We start from the raw sequence: 20,115 nt of genomic DNA on the forward strand, positions 1-20,115 counted from the left end.
AAAGAAATTCCTTAGACTTTTATGTTTTTAACTAGCTTATGCCTCAGGTTAATTAATAAATCTAAAAATAATGAAAATTATCTGTTTTCAATACATATTTTTATGAAACTGTGTATTTTGAAAGAAATCCTTTAAAATTTGATGTTTTTTTAACTGGTTTGTGTTAAAAATAAGCCTAAGGTTGATGAATATATTAATAAATCCGAAAATGGCTAAAAAATTCATATTTTTGTTAAAAACTTTTTAGGTTTAAGGATATCCCTGAAAGTTATATGCTTTTTACTTTAAATTCAATCCAAAATCATTTGTAGTTTAATATTTATTAAAAATAACTTAATTTTTAAATATATAAGATAACAATTAAAGTTAAAAACATGCCAGAAGTTGATAAATAAATTTGAAAATTACTAAAAAAGATCATATTTTTAAAATCTTTTTATTAGTCTGATTATATTTAAAGATATTCCTTTTGTAGGTTAATATTTAATCATAATTTACTATTAAATAATCGCAATAATTAAATTTTCAAATATTCTATCATTATGTGCCCTAGTTTATTTTTAAAGAAAACATCATAAAAAAATTAAGGTCATTGCCACGAGAAGACTATATTTTTCAATTTTTCCCCAAATCCATTTCCCTTTTCCTTTCAATTTTGTGAAATAAGATACGAGAACTCAAGCAAAGTGCAAAATTCGTAGAAAAAACGTGTTTTCTGGGCAGACATTTTGTAAAATTGAAAATTTCGATTTAAAATTTACAAATTTCGAGAAAAAAGTTTCCCCATTTAATACTAACGCGTAGAGCAAAACGCCCTAACGCGTAATAATATTTCCCAAGGGATTTATCGAAATCCAACCACTTTTAGTATTTTCGATAAACAGGGAATTATTTTATAATCGAAATTTTATATCTAATAAGTAAAATAAGCCTTAAAAATAAATAAGAAAGGCAAAAATAATAATTTAAAGTAATATTTAAGTGAAAATTATAGATATTTTACAGTATTTTGCGAAATAAGAAAAATACCGATAAGCCAGACAAGATAGCTGGTATTTAAAAAGTGGTGAGTGGTCACACTAAACAACCGAGCGCCAAGCAGGAGATTCGTTTGTTCTTTTTTGCTTTCGCTTTTCCCAGGATTTCACCGACCGCGATGAAACGGACCAAGGACGAAGAAGGTGCCCCAGTGCCAGGCCACTCCCTGGGCCAACAACCCAGTGCCGGGAGCAACGGCACCGACGCCCCCATCCCGGCGGCCGGTTTGGTGGCCACCACTGGTGTGGTTGCCACTTCGGTGGCATCGGCAGCAGCGGCCGCCGTTCGCACCACAGGACGTGTCAAGGTAACATATAAGGCCTCCCCCTGGACCCCCATCCATGTGATCTCTAAAGTCTCTAATCTTCTGCCCTCCACTGCCTCCAGAAACCGAAACAAGTCTACGATCCATCGGACAACTATGTGTCCCGCAACCGCAGCTCCCTGGCCACGGCAGGAGCTAACACAACAGCCCACAGTCCGGCCACCATGTCCATGGTGCAGTCGCCGCCCACCCTGCCGGCCTCCAAGGACTCCAGTGATGGTGGCGATTCGAATACCAGTCCGCCGGGTGCTCCAGACCAGTCGACACCGCCACCGCCGCTGACGCTAGCGGCCCAGCTGGCGCCACTGACCGCCCAGCTGCATCCGCAGCCGTCATCCAAGCTGCAGCAGCCGGCCAGGTCGCAGCCATCCCAGAAGAGCGAGCCGCCGAGCCGCAGCTTCGACACGTGCCAGAAGTGCGCCAAGAGCGAGCCTAAGCGTGGCTCGGGCCACAAGAGTAACTTCCTCACCTGCAAGAGTTGCACAAATAAATGTGAGTTTCCTAAAAAGATAAAAGTATTAGAAGATTAACAAATTATATAATTTATGAACTTTTCTGGAAATCTTGCTCCTTACTGGCTTGGTTTTCGTTTGAAACTGAAGCCCTTTTCTGTCATTTTGTTGGGGAGTCTTGTTCTTCCCACTCGGATCTCATAATTTTTAAAGAAAGCAGGCTTTTTATTTTATTTTAAAGTGAAGTTTAGAGACCTTACATTATATTCCCTCCCAAAAAGACAGTCTAGCTGAGATCCTAAAAGAAACAAGACCTAAAAACTGAATTCCAAAAAAATAAATTTTTCCTAAAAGAATAAAAATCTAAAAAATTTAAGCAACTCTCATTTGAAAAGTAAAATAAATAATAATAATAATGAATAAATAAAAACTACCTTTCCATCCACTTCCAGGGCACTTTCCCTGTCTCCCGGTTGCCTTCCAAAACCTGAGCCTCGCCCGGAAGAAGTTCAAGTGCGAGAAGTGCCGGTACTGCCAGGTGTGCGGCATCAAGTGCAAGGACCTTCCCATCTGCAGCCTGTGCGTGGAAGCCTTCCACCCCTCGTGCCACGATCCGCCGCTGGAGGGCATCACCCTCGACGAGATGGATCCTAGATGGAAGTGTGCCCGCTGCAATGCCAGCCTGGGGGCCCCAGGAGGAAGTGGCGGCATGGCTGACCCGCCGAGGAAGTCCAATGCTGGGCGCAAGAAGAGGGTGCTCTCAGATCCTCTGAAGGCAGGCAAGCCGGAGAAGATGGCCAAGTTGGAGGTGAAGAGTGAAGAGCAGAAGAATGAGGAGCAAAAGAGTGAAGAGCATAAGGATCAGGAGCAGAAGCCTGAGGAGCTGAAGCCTGAAGAGCCGAAGCAAGAGGAGCTTAAGATCGAGGAGCCAAAGCCAGAGGAGCTTCGTCCAGAGGAACCCAAGGACAAAGACCCGGAGACTGAAGAGCCAAAGGCTGAGGAGCAGAAGCAAGAGGAGCCAAAGAATGCCACCCAGGAGGACGTGGTAGCCAAGGAACCAGAGATGTCCAGCCTGGGAGAGCTGGAAGTGAAGATCAAGCAGGAGATCCTGTCACCGGAACAGGGGGACGAAGAGCCCCAGGCGGATCCCCTGGACGAGCCCCTAGACGAGCCCATGAACCTGCTCCTGGACCAGCTCCTACACCAACCCCAGGACCCGGTCCAAGACGAGCCCCAGGCCCAGCCCCTGATCCAGTTCCCCGAAGAAGAGCTCCAGGTCGTCCCTCTGGTCGAGTTCCCGGACGATGAGCCGCCAAATGAGGAATCGCCGGAAGCCCACTCCCTAACCCCGACTCCGGAGAACGCTCTCGCCTTGGTCGGACCGGTGGCGGATTTGCGGAACATACCGGTGGCCACGTGGACCGTGGACCAAGTGGTGGGCTTCGTGGGCCGGCACTATCCGCGCGAGGCCAGTGCCTTCCGCTTCCAGGACATCGACGGCGCCTCGCTGCTCCTGCTCACCCGGAACGATGTGATGAACGGATTCGGCCTGAAGCTGGGGCCGGCGCTGCGGGTCTTCGAGCTGGTCATGTGCCTCCAGAATGGCAACGACGACGTGCGACTCGCCTGGTTCGAGTAGCGTCCTCCCCAGCTAGCCATTTAGACTTTAGGATCCAAATACTCTTAACTGTATCGCCGCGAAAAGGAGAAGCTTATATTAAGTTCTTGGGGGGCGCCTATTTTTTAGGCATTATTTTTTTTTTTTAGTCTATAATTTATCATTAATTATCACTAATTGATTAACTAACATTTTGAAATGTTTAAATTATTTTAGTTTGTTTTATTTTCATTACTTTCTTAATGTTAATGTTAAAAATTAAACTACAAAATTCAAAAACTAAAAAAAAATAATAAAAACAAAAACTAATACTCAAAACTGAGTAAAAAAAAAAAACAAAAAAATATTAAATATTAAGGCGCATGAATAAGCACTTTCGTCACTAAAAAAAAGCACAATTGGCTGTTAAATGAAATGATTTTTTAATTTTAAGTTTCTTACTTTTTAACTACACCGATACCTTCAAAGTTCAGAAGATGATTTCTAAGATTTATAATTAATATTAAAAAAAAAAGAACAACTATTAGCTTTATATTTAGGATGAAATGTAAATATAAGGTATAAGTGCCATTTTTTGTTTTTAGAATTTAAAAGACTTTAGTTTTAAATACTTAATGTTCTTTAATTTTTAATTTGTCATTTATTTATCATCTTCCAGTTTCCAATTAGAAAGGAAATCCAGAAAGAAGAAACATTTTTTATTTAAATGTGAAAAAGAGTTTAATTTATTTTTTATTTTGTTTATTTTAATTTCTTTACTTTCTTGAATGTTAAATAAAAAAATATATAAAAAAAAAAAGCAAGAAATATATTTATGGGTGGGTTGAAAAAGGCATTTGGTGCAGCACTTTTCGTCGCTAAAAAAAAGATAATTGGCTATTTTAAGTTTATTTTTTAACTAAACACTAAACTTATTTAATAAAAACAAGCTATTTAGTGTTTTTTTTTAGTTCTTCACTAAGAACATTATTTTAAAAGATCTTTTCTTTTATAATATTTATATTTTCTTTTTTTTTTTAATTAAACCCCAAAATAAATAAAAATATATAAACAACTTGGCATTTTCTATTTTGTTTTCGTTTTTTATTCAAACAATTTGAAAAAAAGTGTTGAGAATTGGCAAAGATCACACTTATTTTTGTGTATTGCTCATAAATAATTATTTTTTAGTTTTCCCCAAAAATTAAATACTAAATACAGGGGTATTGCTTTCAAAAATCAAACAAAAATTACACAATTTAGGATGAAAACATCAACTTTTTCGTGGGAATGCAAAAAAAACTAATTCGAAGGACCGTTTCAAGCCATTTCTTGTCCAAGTAGGTGACGAAAATACATTTAATAATAACGAAAAAAGACGAGAACTTTTTCGCAGGCCGTTTTCAGAGATTTCTAAACAATTTGTAGTCATTAGTCCTAATTAGATTTTAGCTATATAGTAATATATATTAAGTATTTAATTTTTTACAGAGACAACCGCGCGTTTTCCTTCGTTACTGGAATCTTGGTAGCTAAGAAAACCACTTGAATCAGTCCAGAGATGGACTCTTTGCATCCTTTTCTCAAAAAAAACATATATATATATCCTATGTAGGATAGTATATAGTATCTGATATCCGATATCCGATATATATTACAAACACACACAAAGCACACGCACGAGGGGGGATTGGGGATGGATGGGTGGGTGGGTTCAAGTACATTTGTTGGTGCTTTTGGACAAAATACTGTTGACGGGTCCAACTGGTCGCAGGACCAACTAGACGCGCGGCAGGAGCTTCTCCTCGTCAGGACCCTGCATGCTAGTCGGCTTGGTGCCCTGCTTGGAGGGATCATACCCGTAGAGGAATATGGAGGCTATCACGAGGGCAGCGCCGAAGCTGAACTGCAGCGTCAGGTTGAAGTCGAAGATGTAGATGGAGGCCACGCACGATATGATGATGGCCAGCGAGGTGGCGAATCCCTTCAGGATGTTGTCCGCATACTTGACCACCACAGCCACGATGAGTCCACCGCCCGCCTGCAGGAGCACCAGATACCACACGAACACATCGTAGCCGTGGAAGAAGCCCCTGTCGTAGATCCTTCCGGCGTCGTTCACGAAGCAGGTGAGCAGCCCAAACGGAATGCTCAGCAGACTCAGCTGGACATTCCGCATCCAAACGGAGATCTCGGCTCCCTTCAGGATCTTCTCGAAGTAGATGCCCGCAAAGCCGGATAGGAAGCATGCGCCCAGGGCGGCCCACAGTCCCAGCATACGGTTCTGTTCGGGGGCTCCGGCCGCTCCCGATCCTCCGGCGGCGGGCGAGGAGGTGCCACTGCTGCTGCCACTCGCCGGTCCGTCCGTCTGGGCCAGCTGGACGAGGACAATGCCCATTACGAGCAGGAGGAGCGCTCCCCACTGGGTGTTGAGGAGTTTCCGGCGAAGGATCACCACCGCGAACATGGCTGTTGTGAGGATCTTCAGCTGGTAGGTGACCTGGTAGGTGGCGGCATCCAGATGGGAGGCGGAAACATACAGCAGGTTGTTCTGGACGATGTAGACGAGCGAGGGGACGCACACCTTGAGAGTGTCCACCGGATTGGCGATGATCGTCCGGTGCAGGGAGCGGATGAACTTCTGGGCGTCCTTGCCCTCCTCGTTGAAGACCAGGAACAGGCAGGTGATCAGCTTGGCGAACTCGGCCATCAGCACGGCTGAAAGATACGGCCGTAAGATAATCAATTACGGCGTAGTGCCCGAAGATAAAAGTCTGGCGTGGAATGGCCCGCCAAACAGGGGAAACAAACAATAAACCCATGGCGCAATTGGAGATTAGGTCCAATGGAGTTATTTTCTGTTGAAAGCCCCTTCTATCTGGAATTCTGGTTAACCCAGGTCCCCCCCCGAAAAGGCACTCGAGGAGTGCGTCATATTGTATTTAAAGTGCGACTATCGGAGATCTTCAAGAAGTGTGTATAATCTTTATAATTTCTTTGATTAATTGAACTGGGGGGTTCTGTAAGAAATACTATAAGAAAGTATTGTGGAGAGAGAAATAATCTGGGCATTATGGGATGCATAATACTAGTGGGTTCTATGGATGGGTCTATCTACAAGTCGAGGTCTATAAGTCCAGATCTATTACCTTTTTCAATAAGAAAAATTTAAAAATTATACTTTCAACAGTTTTCAGTGTATAATTATATTTCTTTCCTATAGATAGTATCTCTACCTATATCTCCAAGTCATCTATATCTACAAGTCGAGATCTATAAGTCCGCATCTATCTAGTCCAGATCTATTGGTCTATTCCGATCCATAACCATAATCTATTACTTTTCTATAAGAAATTATTAAAAAATAATTACTTTTAAGAGTTTCCAGAGCACAATTCTATTTTTTTCCTATAGATAGTACCATTATCTTACCTTATTTTTAAGAGTTTATAGTGAATAATAATATATTTTTTATATAGATAGGTCTATAAGTCCTGATCTATGAATCTATTATCTTTTTTCTTCCTAGACTTCCTTTAAAAGTATTTCTTGTATTATTATATTTTTATAAAATCATAATACTCCTAAAATAAAGTCTATATCAGTATAATAATCCTATAAGAACGTCCATAGTACTTCCTAAAATAATAAAAAACTAATAAGAAATCTACTTTAAAGTATTCCATCTATTCTTGAAAAAATCATAATAGATCATTAAAGATCTCATCTCCCTTGAAGTATTCTATCTAACTCTAAAAAAAACACTAAAAAAGACAATAAATTCCATTGTAATGCCTCCGTAGAATACCTCATCATAATATCCAATACCAAACCCCGTAATAACTCTCCCTGTTTATGAGGAGAAGTAACTACCAGACTATCCAGAACCCAGGAAACTACAGAGACCCAGGCCATAAATGTCTCAAATATTTTAAAATTTTATCTCGAATGTGTGTTGGGGGTTTTTAGGGGAAGTGGCGCAGAGTGGAGTGGTGTAGGTGCCACTTGCGGAAGTGCCAGTCGGTTCTTATCAGTTTCCTCTCCAATTCTGCGACTTCAACCAGAGCAACTGCCTCTACTGATGGTGATGGTGGTCGCTATGGTGATAGCTATGATGGTGGTGGTGCCACGTGAATGGTTCAAGTGCCAGGTAGCCAGTTCAAGACAGGTGACTCGTGTGCGTCTGCTCCCCATGACCCCTGGATGAATGAACTTCCCAGACACTCGATGAGCGATGGCTTCCAACTCACCTGTGGAACTGAGAAAGATGTCACCGGGCCGGGTCCTGGCATACCGCATACTCAGTCCGAGGATGGCATTCTGGAGCGTTAGAGTCAGCAGGCTGACGTACTTGAGGGTGTTGGTGTTCACTGTGGGGCGATAAGAGATGGGTGCGGGTAGCAGCATTACGGACATGTGTGTCTCAGTCTTGGGTTGAATGCCAACTGGGGGAGTAGGGAGTTGGGAGCTCCATACTCCACATACTCCACACTACTCACTGTGTATGTTCATTGTCGGATTTTCTCTCTCTCGGATTCGGATCTCCAGCAGCTGTGCCCACTTTGTGGTGCAAACAATAGACCAAACAAGTGCTGCTTTTTTTTGGCAGTAACTTTTGTTATATTTTTTTTATTATTTTTTTAGTTTGATTTGGTGCCTTGCCGGGTAACGGTACTTTCTTGCCGGGTAACGGTTCTTGGCTATCCTACCGGGAAACTCCGGATTTAAATCCTGATTTGGAGAAGAAAGCGTCCCGCTTTAGCAAGACGAGTCGGAAGAATCGGCTGCGGCGACACGTAAACAATAATCTGTTGGGGCCCTGGAGCTTCGGGGCAGAGCGCTCGGCGCTGCGACAGAGGGCAGCGGACAACGACGGGCAGAGCTGCGGCAGAAGCGGCGAAAAAGAAGAAGAGCCTGCCCAGCGGCAAGTTTTTATCGGCCATATTTGTTGTTGTTTTTTTTATTGCTGTTATTGTTATTGCTCAAGTTCGATAACAATTGCATGTGCACTGGAGATGGCACACTACATAGGGGCGTGATAATCGGTTAAAAAAGTTTAAAAAAGCCAATCATTTAAATTTTTAGCTTAATTTAAACAAATAACTTTATCATATATAGTTTTAAATACTAAACAATTTTAAATCCTCTTTAAAATCTTTTTTTTTTTATTTTATTGTTTATAAAACCATAAAAATATAAGACTTTAAGCCATACGCCCTAAGAATCTCTTAAATATCTTCTATTTAATCAATTGCTTCCATAATTGTTTATTTTTTAAGGGTAATACACAAACCTGACCTCAATGAAATAATCGATTTTAAACAAATAAAAATACAAATACAAAATAAAACAAATAAAAAACTAAATGAATAATGAAACTTCGTCTATATTGACCTTCAAATTATCTATGTACTCAACCGGCTTATGTTTTTATGTTTAATTTGTGTTTTTGTTTGTTTTTCTCAAGCTTTCCCTCTCTTTCGATAGTGGTGACACCAGTCAGCTGTTTTATACGATAACCGGCTGCTCATCACTAGTCCCGAAGTTATCGATAACAAACAGCCGTGTGGCATATTTACGAAAACAAGTTGGTAATTTTTGTGGATTATTGTGAAAAGCAGAGCAACAGACCACGTCAAAATGAAGGAACAGCCGCTGAAGGAGGTCACCCAGCTGATCCACGCCATCAAAGTGGGGTAGGGACAAGGCAGGTCCTAAAAATTGACAGAATAATGAACTTGTATCTTCTTCCAGCCTGGTCGAGGGCTCCTATAGCATTACCAACAAGACACTGGACATATTCAAGTACATCATCATGAGCAAGAGCTGGCAGAATGCCGAGTAAGCTGGTCGCAGGGTAATTAAGGACTCTGTAGTCTTAAACTCTCCTATTTCCAGTGCCCTGATGCAAATAGTGCGCGCCCAGTGCCGGATCCTGCAGGCGGCTCTGCCCCAGGAAACTGTTACCTCCAACATCGCCCGCCGCATACTCAAGCTGACGCGCGAGGAGTTCGACCTGCTGCAGGCCAAGGTCCAGCACTTTGCCGACGACTCGCAAGCCTCCCTCTCGCTCCACAAACTGGTCACCCAGACGAGCGAGAGCAACGTCAGTGTGGACTACTCGGTGCCGCAGAAGGGTCTGCGCGAGGCCCTCCTCGACCATCTTCAGGAGGTGGAAACGGAGCTGGAGACCAGCTCAGAGAACATTTGCGTCCAGGCCGAGGAGCACATTCACTCGTCCGAGATCATCCTGACGCTGGGCCACTCCCGGTCCGTGGAGAACTTCCTGAAGCGGGCGATCAAGAAGCGTCAGTTCCTCACCATCATTGTTGCCGAGTGTGCGCCGGCTTCCCGGGTTAGTTACCCATCCCAAGGAGGTCCTAGATAGTCTTTTAACTTGTATCCCCCTTTCAGGGCCACAATCTGGCAGCCAGCTTGGCGGGGGAGAAGAATGTTGAGATTATCGTCATCCCGGATGCGGCCATCTTCGCGATGATGTCGCGCGTCAACAAAGTGATCATCGGAACGCACAGTGTCCTGGCCAATGGGGGCCTGCGAGCGGCGTGCGGCGCCTACACAGTGGCCCTGGCGGCCAAGCACTACTCCGTGCCGGTCATCGTCCTGGCGCCGATGTACAAGCTATCGCCGCTGCACCTCTGCGAACAGGATGCCTTCAACATGGTGGGCTGTGCCGAGGATGTGATACCCTACGATTCGATACCGGCGCGCGAGGCCAAAGTCTACAGTCCCATGTTCGATTATGTTCCGCCCGAGCTGGTCACCCTCTTCATTTCCAACACGTGAGTGGCACTCTCTTTCAATTTCTGATTTTCTGATTTAATTTTTATGTGTTTCTTAGTGGTGGCCACGCCCCTTCGTACGTTTATCGCCTTCTAACGGAACTGTATCATCCAGAGGATCTGGAAATCTAAGTCCTGCTTGTTACTGCCTTTTTTTTTTAAGCAAAAAAATCCAACCAATAAAGGCTGTCTCTCAAAGGCTGTCTTTCTTTTCTTCAAAAAGGATCTTTCAAGGACACTATTAACCTTTAAGCTAAACTCCTTTATTAGTTACTAATGTATTTTGAACAGAATTCTATCAAAATCATCGCGGCTTGTGCAGGACTCTGAAGAGATGATGATTTTCGGACAACATTTGTACTTGATTTTTGAAATATTGTTTTTTTTCAAGCGGTGGTTCGGTTTCTATTTAGTTTTCTGTTCCAACGCCCAACAAGAAAGGGACAGAGATGCCCCTACTCCTTCAGATTCTCCAGCAATTGCGTGAAATCGGCCAGGCTATCGGCATAGTAGTCCGGCTGGGCATCTACCGGAGCGTTCAGCATGTCCTCCTTGGTGAGGCAGCCGCTCAGGACGAGCAGGGACTGAAAGCCACAGGACTTCCCGAACTGAACATCTTGCACGAGTGTATCCCCAATGAAGATGCAACGCTTTGGCTCTCCGATCTCGAACATTTCACCAAACATCTCGCCGAGAATGGGCGACGGCTTGCCCAGGAAGGTGGCCTCCCGGCCCGTATACCGCTTCACATGCTCCAAAAAGTCAAAGAATCCGGCCACATTGAGGTTCTCCGCCAGCGGCATAATCACATCACTCCCTCCGGCTATTAGCTTGCAGTCGGGATTCTCCTGCAAGTGCCGGATGGCCTTGGCCAGCTCCACATACGACATGTCCAGGTGGATGTCGAAGAGCACTGCACCCACCGGCTTCTCAATGGCCAGGTAGTTCACCAGCGTGGCGGCCGTCAGGTGCTCCTTGATGTTCTACATCCCAGCCAACAAAAAAAAAATCAATAATTAAATACTATTTTTAGATAGGAAGTCCTGCTATTACCCACCAAGGACTCGTATTCGATGTTGTGCTTACGCAACGTTTCGTTCGCCTCCAAGGACATGAGGGAGTAGACCCTCTCCCCGGGATTGTGCTTCTGCAGATACCGCACAATGGTCTTCACCGGATGAACGACATCGTCCTCTTGTACATTCTGGGCGCCAATATGCCGGAAATTCTCCATGTAATCCGCCTCCGATCGGAAGCTATTGTTGGACACGAACTTGATCTGTTTCCCGGCAGCTTTTAGGGCATTTACGGCCGCACCCGTGCCGGGAATCCATCCAACAAGGAGCCACACCACTCCATCACAGTCACTGATGACCATGTCGAAGGAGTTGATGAACTGGCGCTGCTCCTCGCGGCTCAGCTTGAGGATGTGACGCGGTGGTGCCATGTCGGAGATGCTGGAAGTGTTGCGCGCGCACGGAAATTCGCCAGCGAACTGAACGGCCGTACATTTAACCTTCAATGTCAACGCATTGACATTGGACTTGACTACTGTTCCTCCTCCTGCTCCTCCTGCTCCTCTTGTTCCACCTCTTCCTCCTCCTGAAGCTCTTTCCGCCTCTTAGTATCTTTGATTACACGATTTAGCTAACTAGTGAGCCCGCGCCGAGCGAGTGGCTTCTCCGATAAGATTCCGTATGTAAATAGATGCCACCCTACGGCAGTGGCTGTCTGGCTATGGAGGAAGTGGATCTGGGGACTCTCAGTCCATTCCATAAAACAAAAATCTTAAAAAGACTGTGAATAGAAAGACAAACGATGTCTTGAGGCGCGAAATATTTCCTGTATATGAAATATTTTTTTTATCCAAAAGGGGGGAAGAGTGGGGGTGGGGTTTGTCTTTTATTTTTTAGAGGAAATATTATATTTAAATAATAAATATTTTATATTTTAATTTTTAACCAAGTCTGGGAGCCAGGGGAGTCTTTTATGGAGTGTTTTATTTCAAAAACTCTTTTTTGAGACACATTTTTCTAGGCACGAGTTCGATTTTTTTTTAAATTTTGATGATTTTTTTAAGGAAATTATTTAAGAAAATCCTTAAAAATATATTTCAAGAAAAGATTCAATTATTATATCTCAAAATGAAAACTAAATCTTATAATTAGAGCCTTAAATTAAAAAATTAAAAAAAAAAATGGGAAAAAATTACTTTTCTTTGAAACTTATATTTCAAAGACTTGAAATCGATATTAAAAAATATTTCTAGTCATTAAATATTATAAATATACCCTTTATTTACCAATTTAAAATATAAAATCTGAATCTTTTAGGTAATAAATAAATAAAAACACCATAATACCTGTGGAATATCGATTGCTGCCTTGGCATTTTTGTTTACATCGTCGAGTGCTGTTGTTTGTCGCTCATTGCTTGTCCCCATCGTACTTATAACTATTACATGCCCCCAGCAACTACAGTGAGCCCTCGACATCAAGAACCAGTCTCTCTCTTATGGATCGTTTCATGTATGACCCATGTGATAGTTCCACCTTTTTATATCTTATCTGGATCCATAAAGGTTTATATTATTTATACGAATTAGGGGTTCTTTTCTTTATAATTTGACAGTGCACTTGAAAAAAATAGTAGGAATATCTAAAGAATATATTTTAACCATTATATAATCATATAGTATTTATTTATTTTTAAGTTTTAGTTTAAGAAACTTTTCTTTATAAAAAAACTAAATTAAATTAAAGTCAGCGCCAGTTTACTTTAAAAAACGATTTAGTTTGTATTTCTTAAGATTTAGAATCTTAAATCTATATTCTTAAATATATATACAAACATTTAATATCATTTTTGTGGAAAATATTTAAAAAAATATTTAATTTTTGAGATTTATTTAAAAAACTTTTTACTTTTTAGATTTTTTGAACAGATATCTTTCCAAAAAGTAGTTTTTGAAACAAATACGTTAGTTTTAAAGAAAAAACTGTATTTTTAAAACAAAAAATAAACAGAAACGAATAAAAAGCTTTAAAAAATATCATTCTTAGTTCAAAATATGATAATTTATTTTAGATTTTTTAACGATATATCGGATATCTTTCAAAAATGGTCTTTTTGAAATAAAAACTGTAGTTTTGAAACAATATATAGTGAAAAAGGAATAGAGAACCATCAAAAATATATTTTAAAAAATAAAAAATTGCGAAAAGATCATTACGTTTTAGATTTTTCAAAGAAATATGTTTCAAAAAAGGATTTTTCGAAACAAAAAATGTAGTTTTATTGAAAACACTGAGTTTTTGAACCAAAAAATACTGAAAAGGGGATCAAAAACATGCCCTAAACCAAAGTATTCTTCAAAAAATCAGCAAGTGCACTTTAGGGAGGCTCTACTGTGGGGAAATGGGCAACCACCCTCGAGCCACACATCAACACCTTGACATTGATTGCTGCGGCAGTTGGTGGCCCCAAAACGGGCTGGAAGCGAAAGCCAGAAGCCAGAAGGGCTAAGAAGCCGAAGAAGGAAACCACAAATGGCCAATAATTCAGATTCAAATGCAACATTTCACCATTGGGGCCCGACAGTGTCCGGAAGAGTCGAGTCGGTGGTGGTCCCCAGTCCGTACTCTCCTCCGGATGAGTCCGACTGTGTCAGAGTGTGTGTCTAAAACGGGTAAAGAGTGTATATCGCGGTTCCAAATCGATTGCCAGACCAGCTAGTTTAGTTAGGCGGTCTCTCGCAGCCCAGATAAGATACGGGTTGTGCGCCAAGTGCCAAGTGCCAAGTACTCGCTCGGTGTGCTCTTCGAGTTCAGAAAGACATACATTCTGGCCACCGAGCACTGAGGAACTGTCCCTCCCGCCCGGTTACACAATAGTTCTGTTTGAAACATGGCTGATAGCACTCTGGAGTCGGATCCCGGCCAGCTGAAGATTCTGGGCCAACTGAAGACCATCGAGCAGATCAACGAGCAGCGCCGGATCTTCCTCAAGAGCACCATCAACGAGGAGGGGAGTCCGGAGGAGAATGGCAAACTGGAGAACGGCAATGGTAATGACAAAAAGGAGGAGGAGGAGCTGGAGAAGAATCTAAAGGATCTGGAGGAGATCCCGGAGAAGCCAGAGGCAGACAAGGTGGAGGAGAAGGTGGAGAAAGTGGAGAAACCCCAGCCACCCAGCAGCCTCAGCCTGAACGTCAAATACGCCACCTTGCCCAGTCCCAGTGTGGTGACCCTGCGATCTCCGCTCTCCCCACCGCCCAAGCCACCCATGCTCTCCCGCACCCGGAGCATCGGATCCGGGGATGGCAGGAGTCCCTCCATCAATGGCGGCTTCACGCCCGAGAGCAGCTCCCTGCTCCGCCAGAGTCTGACCGAGGGCGTGGTCATCGATACTCCCACAAAATCCGTAACATCCAGTGGTACTGTGGCGGAGAATTCCGTGGAGGAGTCGTCGACGGCCACCATTTCCGCCCGGCACTACGAGGGTCTGATCGAGGAGCTGCGCTGTCCGGGATGTGCCGGAGCGATGAAGGCGCCCGTGCTGCTCTGCAAGAGCGGGCACAGTGTCTGCGAGCAGTGCACCCGGATCCTTCTCATGTGTCCACTGTGCAAGGTAAAAATTGACGTCAGGGCGGATATCTCGCCTTTCGGGAGGCTATCAATAGCCGGCCATTCTTAAAGGCCTTATCTAGTGACGTCCGAAGTAAGTGGAAGCCAAACAGAAATTAGCCGGAGATTGACATCATTGGGGGGGTGGACTGGGAGGCAGAGGGATCAATGAGACAGAGGAGAGGCACCCTCCTCTCTAATCAATTTCACGGGCAACTGCACTATCTGCCAGTCTGTAAATTATGATATAATGGCCCTGTCCGCTTGTCCCTCTGTCCACTGGGGTATTGGGGGTTATATAACTTCAAAACTGGTACTATCTGGTATTTAAGGGGGTCTCTAAAATAAGAAGAGTGGGTTTATAGACAGGAATTGATGGAATCAGAGACTTGGAGGCAATAAAGTACAGATTTTGTCCGTCTGTCCGCACTGTCCGCGAGTTAAAAATCTTTTATTGAAGTATATTTTTGTTTCCAAAGAAGGAAAACATCATTTAAAAAGTTTAAAAAAAGTATAGAGCCTCTAATATCAAAAATTTTTAATTTATTTTGTCCGTCTGTCCGCAGTGTCCGCGAGTTTAAAAGCTTTCTTTTAAGTATTTTTTGTTTGAAAAGAAGGAAAACATTCTTCAAAGAGCTAGAAACAAGTTTAGAACCACTGGACACCCAAAAACTTCAAGATCCCGAGCCTTAAAGATTAAAAAATAACAATTTTGTCCGTCTGTCCGCGAGTTTAGAACTTTTTTCAACATTAACCAACACTATTTTGACTCAAAACCTAATAAATATTATTTTTCCCACCCAGGAACCCTTTACCACCTCCCGCTCCCTGACCGTGGAGGCGTTGTGCGCCAAGGCGCACTTCCGCTGCGGCCACGCCTCCGGCGGCTGCCAGGTGCGGATGCCAGTGGTGCTGCTACCCTGGCACGAACAGCAGTGCATCTACAAGCCGATGAAGTGCTTCATGGGCCGGGTTTGGGGCGAGTGCCGGTGGCAGGGACGCGAAGTCCAGTGGAAGGAGCATCTGGAGGAGCAGCACGGCGATCGGCTCTTCCGCGCCACCACCGCGGATCTGGTGTGGGAAATGGCTATCCGCCGGAAGCCCCTCACCGGCTACTATGTCTTCCAGGCCCACGACGAGATGTTCAACTTCTATGAGATCCACGACCGTCAGCGCATCCTCTTCACCATGACCTGCACCTCGAACCGGCGGGACAGCAAGTACAACTACGCCTACGAGGTCACCATCCTGCATCCGGACAACGAGGCTCTCTCCATGACCCAGAAGTTTCCCGTTCACAGCGAATACGACAAGGACATCCTCCTCGAGGGCACTTGTGTCAGTATTCCACTGACGGATCTGACTCGTTTTGTGGATCAGGATAAGGTAAGTTCGGAAGGGATCTCCAAGAATTATAGTTATTTTTTGTTCTTTAAAAAGAAAGTTTCCGAAATATTCAAAAAATAATAGTTTTAAGAGGAATTTTGGAAGGAATTGGGGTATTGTTTTGTAGGAAGATCTATTTTTTAGGGGATTTCTATAAGATTGAAAGCGTTTTCAAGATCTTAAGATCTCAGGATAGTATTAGAAATCTAAAAAATAAAATATTTTAATCAAAAAACTTTACAAAAACTAATCAGAAACAGGATTTTGGGGATAATTTATAAAATAATAGCGATTCTTAGAAGAATAAGGTTTAAAATGGGAACTTATAGAGCTCATTTATCATAATTTTTCAAAAAAAAAGGTTCCTAAAATTTAAAAATTAAAATATATTTTAGTCATATCATTATCTCATTCCTTTAAATCAAGGACTAACTAATTTTTGACAGTGGATCTGCATTTTTATTCCCAAGAACTAGACCCGGGACCCGCAAGTTCTCTGGAAAATAAATAAATTTGCACATTGATAAGAAATATCGCCCATTATCTGGAAATAAATATTGAAGCTAATCAGGTATCAGGTACTGGGCAGGTAAAAATAATAATAATTCTTAGCCACATTCGGGAATTCATTAATGACGAACAGAAAATAAACATTTAAAAATAAATATTAAATAATAAATTATGAGGAAATATAAAATAAGCAAGCGACTTACATATTACATAGTTTTTACATCCATTTGATGTACAGTTGATGAACATTTTTACAATCCTTCATTCTTTCTACATTCTTCCGCGAGAGGGAGCACTTTTCTTGAACTTCATAATATTTTAAGAATTTCACTCAAAAACTATATTTAGAAGCTTAAATTTTATAGAGAAACTATTATTTATTACACTTTCAACACTTTTTTAACGGCAGAAACGATATTTGAACTAGGCACTAAAAATTAAATCACAAAAGCATTTGATTAGTTTCTCCATTAAAGAGAACGAGTTAATAATTATTTATAATTAAATATTGTTTAAAAACACTTAAGAAACAAGCAAAAACTTAAAAAAAAAAAACACAAAACACGTGGAAACACGGAAGCGAAAGAATAACCCGATCGGTTAACAGAACAGGAGCCAGGCTTAACAGAGGGCTTTGCGCGTTTACCAACACTAAATAGAATTTTAAATTTGAAAATTTTAACTTAAAAAAACGTTAAATTAAAGTTATGATTTAAAAAAAAATTACTTTCAGCAGATCCTTCACTATCGTGTCAATGTCCTGGAGGTGAAGTCGCCACGTAGGGCGAAACCTCCACGGCAGAGTCTTCCACCCCAGCCAGTGGACCACGATCCGACCAAGATAGTGGGCGTCAATGGGAAAAGCGTGCCGACCAGCATGATCATCACCCGGACCTACAAGGAGGCCATGGGTGAGATAGTGGCTGCCGAGACTCCCACGGATGGCAGTTCCTCCACCAATCTAGAGGAGGAGACCCCGGAAATCGAGAGAAAATGGGGTACACCCCAGCTCCATTTCAATCGGAAGTATCTGAGAAATACTCTTAACGAGACAGCCAACACTCCGGATCAGGATGAACTGCGTCCGCTGGCCAGTGATGTCCTGAGAAACGGACACGGCGATGACAAGCTCTCCCTGTGTAGCAACAGTACCAGTTATACGAAGAAGGTGTCCGATTCGCTTCGGAAGAGCTTCCGGGCTCTGAAGGCGGACATCGTGGAGATGCGTCCCTTTTCCAAAAAGTCCTCCAAGGCGGCCATATCCAGTGGGCCTTCCTCTCCGGTTCAAGCCAACGGTAACTAGTGATTGCATACGTTTTCCCTTTTTTTTTTATTCTGTGTTCAGATTAACGGTAAAAAAAAAAAATATATGTAAATAATTACAATGTATACTTAAAAAAATAATAAAAAATATATGTAGCAACTAAAAAATTCATTCTGCATCTTTTTTTCTATATTTTTCCTGATCAGATCCATTTGACTTGGGATTTTCCCCTGTATGGTCCAGGGATTTGGCTATATCTTCCCCAGTTCTTTTCCGATCATCCAGCGGAGTGTCTTTAACGATTTCTGGAACTATTCCCCGTCATTCTGCATCAAAATCCTGACACGGAATATTTTTTCAATTTTTTCCACATTTTTCCCCATGGAATCCCTTGAAATGAGGTTTTCCCCTGTATGGCCCAGGGATTTGGCTATATCTTCCCCAATTCTGATCCGATCCTCAAGCGGAGTGTCTTAGACGATTTCTGGAACTATTCCCCGTCATTCTGCATCAAAATCCTGACACGGAATATTTTTCAATTTTTTCCACATTTTTCCCCATGGGATCCCTTGAAATGAGGTTTTCCCCTGTTTGGCCCAGGGATTTGGCTATATCTTCCCCAATTCTCATCCGATCCTCAAGCGGAGTGCCTTAGACGATTTCTGGAACTATTCCCCGTCACTCTGCATCAAAATCCTGACACGGAATATTTTTTCAATTTTTTCCACATTTTTCCCCATGGGATCCCTTGAAATGAGGTTTTCCCCTGTTTGGCCCAGAGATTTGGCTATATCTTCCCCAATTCTGATCCGATCCTTAAGCGGAGTGTCTTAGACGATTTCTGGAACTATTCCCCGTCATTCTGCATCAAAATCCTGACACGGAATATTTTTTCAATTTTTTCCACATTTTTCCCCATGGGATCCCTTGAAATGAGGTTTTCCCCTGTATGGCCCAGGGATTTGGCTATATCTTCCCCAATTCTGATCCGATCCTCAAGAGGAGTGTCTTAGACGATTTCTGGAACTATTCCCCGTCATTCTGCATCAAAATCCTGACACGGAATATTTTTTAAATTTTTTCCACATTTTTCCCCATGGGATCCCTTGAAATGAGGTTTTCCCCTGTATGGCCCAGGGATTTGGCTATATCTTCCCCAATTCTGATCCGATCTTCCAGCGGAGTGTCTTAGACGATTTCTGGAACTATTCCCCGTCACTCTGCATCAAAATCCTGACACGGAATATTTTTTCAATTTTTTCCACATTTTTCCCCATGGGATCCCTTGAAATGAGGTTTTCCCCTGTTTGGCCCAGGGATTTGGCTATATCTTCCCCAATTCTGATCCGATCTTCCAGCGGAGTGTCTTAGACGATTTCTGGAACTATTCCCCGTCATTCTGCATCAAAATCCTGACACGGAATATTTTTTCAATTTTTTCCACATTTTTCCCCATGGAATCCCTTGAAATGAGGTTTTCCCCTGTATGGCCCAGGGATTTGGCTATATCTTCCCCAATTCTGATCCGATCCTCAAGCGGAGTGTCTTAGACGATTTCTGGAACTATTCCCCGTCATTCTGCATCAAAATCCTGACACGGAATATTTTTTCAATTTTTTCCACATTTTTCCCCATGGGATCCCTTGAAATGAGGTTTTCCCCTGTTTGGCCCAGGGATTTGGCTATATCTTCCCCAATTCTCATCCGATCCTCAAGCGGAGTGCCTTAGACGATTTCTGGAACTATTCCCCGTCACTCTGCATCAAAATCCTGACACGGAATATTTTTTCAATTTTTTCCACATTTTTCCCCATGGGATCCCTTGAAATGAGGTTTTCCCCTGTATGGCCAAGAGATTTGGCTATATCTTCCCCAATTCTCATCCGATCCTCAAGCGGAGTGTCTTAGACGATTTCTGGAACTATTCCCCGTCATTCTGCATCAAAACCCTGAAACGGAATTTTTTTTCAATTTTTTCCACATTTTTCCCCATGGGATCCCTTGAAATGAGGTTTTCCCCTGTTTGGCCCAGGGATTTGGCTATATCTTCCCCAATTCTGATCCGATCTTCCAGCGGAGTGTCTTAGACGATTTCTGGAACTATTCCCCGTCACTCTG

The 20,115-nt window shown here is 42.5% G+C and overlaps 5 protein-coding genes across 7 annotated transcripts; 3 read left to right on the top strand and 2 right to left on the bottom strand.

Annotated features, from left to right (window-relative positions):
- The first annotated feature begins 993 nt into the window (after positions 1-993).
- Positions 994-3,643, top strand: LOC6505108 (histone-lysine N-methyltransferase 2D). 2 transcript variants are annotated; one of them, XM_001965407.4, is made up of 3 exons: positions 994-1,345; positions 1,426-1,855; positions 2,268-3,643. In XM_001965407.4, the coding sequence occupies exons 1-3, from the start codon at positions 1,157-1,159 to the stop codon at positions 3,452-3,454; spliced, it is 1,806 nt and encodes a 601-aa protein (XP_001965443.1). In that variant the 5' UTR covers positions 994-1,156; the 3' UTR covers positions 3,455-3,643. The 2 variants fall into 2 exon arrangements, with proteins under 2 accessions (XP_001965443.1, XP_044573369.1); XM_044717434.1 differs by lacking the exons at positions 994-1,345; positions 1,426-1,855 and adding an exon at positions 2,057-2,209.
- Positions 3,644-4,494: 851 nt separating this feature from the next.
- Positions 4,495-8,367, bottom strand: LOC6505149 (UDP-N-acetylglucosamine transporter). Its single transcript, XM_001965406.4, has 3 exons — positions 7,912-8,367; positions 7,663-7,782; positions 4,495-6,130 (listed from the first exon to the last, which is right to left on the bottom strand). Exons 1-3 carry the CDS (start codon positions 7,922-7,924, stop codon positions 5,193-5,195), a joined length of 1,071 nt encoding a protein of 356 aa, XP_001965442.2. The 5' UTR covers positions 7,925-8,367; the 3' UTR covers positions 4,495-5,192.
- A 559-nt stretch (positions 8,368-8,926) lies between these two features.
- On the top strand, positions 8,927-10,410 carry LOC6505109 (translation initiation factor eIF-2B subunit beta). The gene is made up of 5 exons (XM_001965405.4): positions 8,927-9,108; positions 9,167-9,253; positions 9,311-9,767; positions 9,827-10,212; positions 10,272-10,410. The coding sequence occupies exons 1-5, from the start codon at positions 9,053-9,055 to the stop codon at positions 10,342-10,344; spliced, it is 1,059 nt and encodes a 352-aa protein (XP_001965441.1). The 5' UTR covers positions 8,927-9,052; the 3' UTR covers positions 10,345-10,410.
- A 43-nt stretch (positions 10,411-10,453) lies between these two features.
- On the bottom strand, positions 10,454-12,083 carry LOC6505148 (glycerol-3-phosphate phosphatase). Its single transcript, XM_001965404.4, has 2 exons — positions 11,270-12,083; positions 10,454-11,195 (listed from the first exon to the last, which is right to left on the bottom strand). The coding sequence occupies exons 1-2, from the start codon at positions 11,657-11,659 to the stop codon at positions 10,668-10,670; spliced, it is 918 nt and encodes a 305-aa protein (XP_001965440.1). The 5' UTR covers positions 11,660-12,083; the 3' UTR covers positions 10,454-10,667.
- A 1,688-nt stretch (positions 12,084-13,771) lies between these two features.
- On the top strand, positions 13,772-18,159 carry LOC6505110. Of its 2 annotated transcripts, none has more exons than XM_014904811.3 (3): positions 13,772-14,841; positions 15,642-16,223; positions 17,467-18,159. In XM_014904811.3, exons 1-3 carry the CDS (start codon positions 14,119-14,121, stop codon positions 18,034-18,036), a joined length of 1,875 nt encoding a protein of 624 aa, XP_014760297.1. In that variant the 5' UTR covers positions 13,772-14,118; the 3' UTR covers positions 18,037-18,159. The 2 variants fall into 2 exon arrangements, with proteins under 2 accessions (XP_014760297.1, XP_001965439.1); XM_001965403.4 differs by having other exon boundaries at positions 13,775-14,841; positions 17,470-18,159.
- Positions 18,160-20,115: the final 1,956 nt, after the last annotated feature.

The sequence above is a fragment of the Drosophila ananassae genome, chromosome XR (genome assembly GCF_017639315.1).
Source record: "Drosophila ananassae strain 14024-0371.13 chromosome XR, ASM1763931v2, whole genome shotgun sequence".
NCBI classification, from domain to species: Eukaryota; Metazoa; Arthropoda; class Insecta; order Diptera; family Drosophilidae; genus Drosophila; species Drosophila ananassae.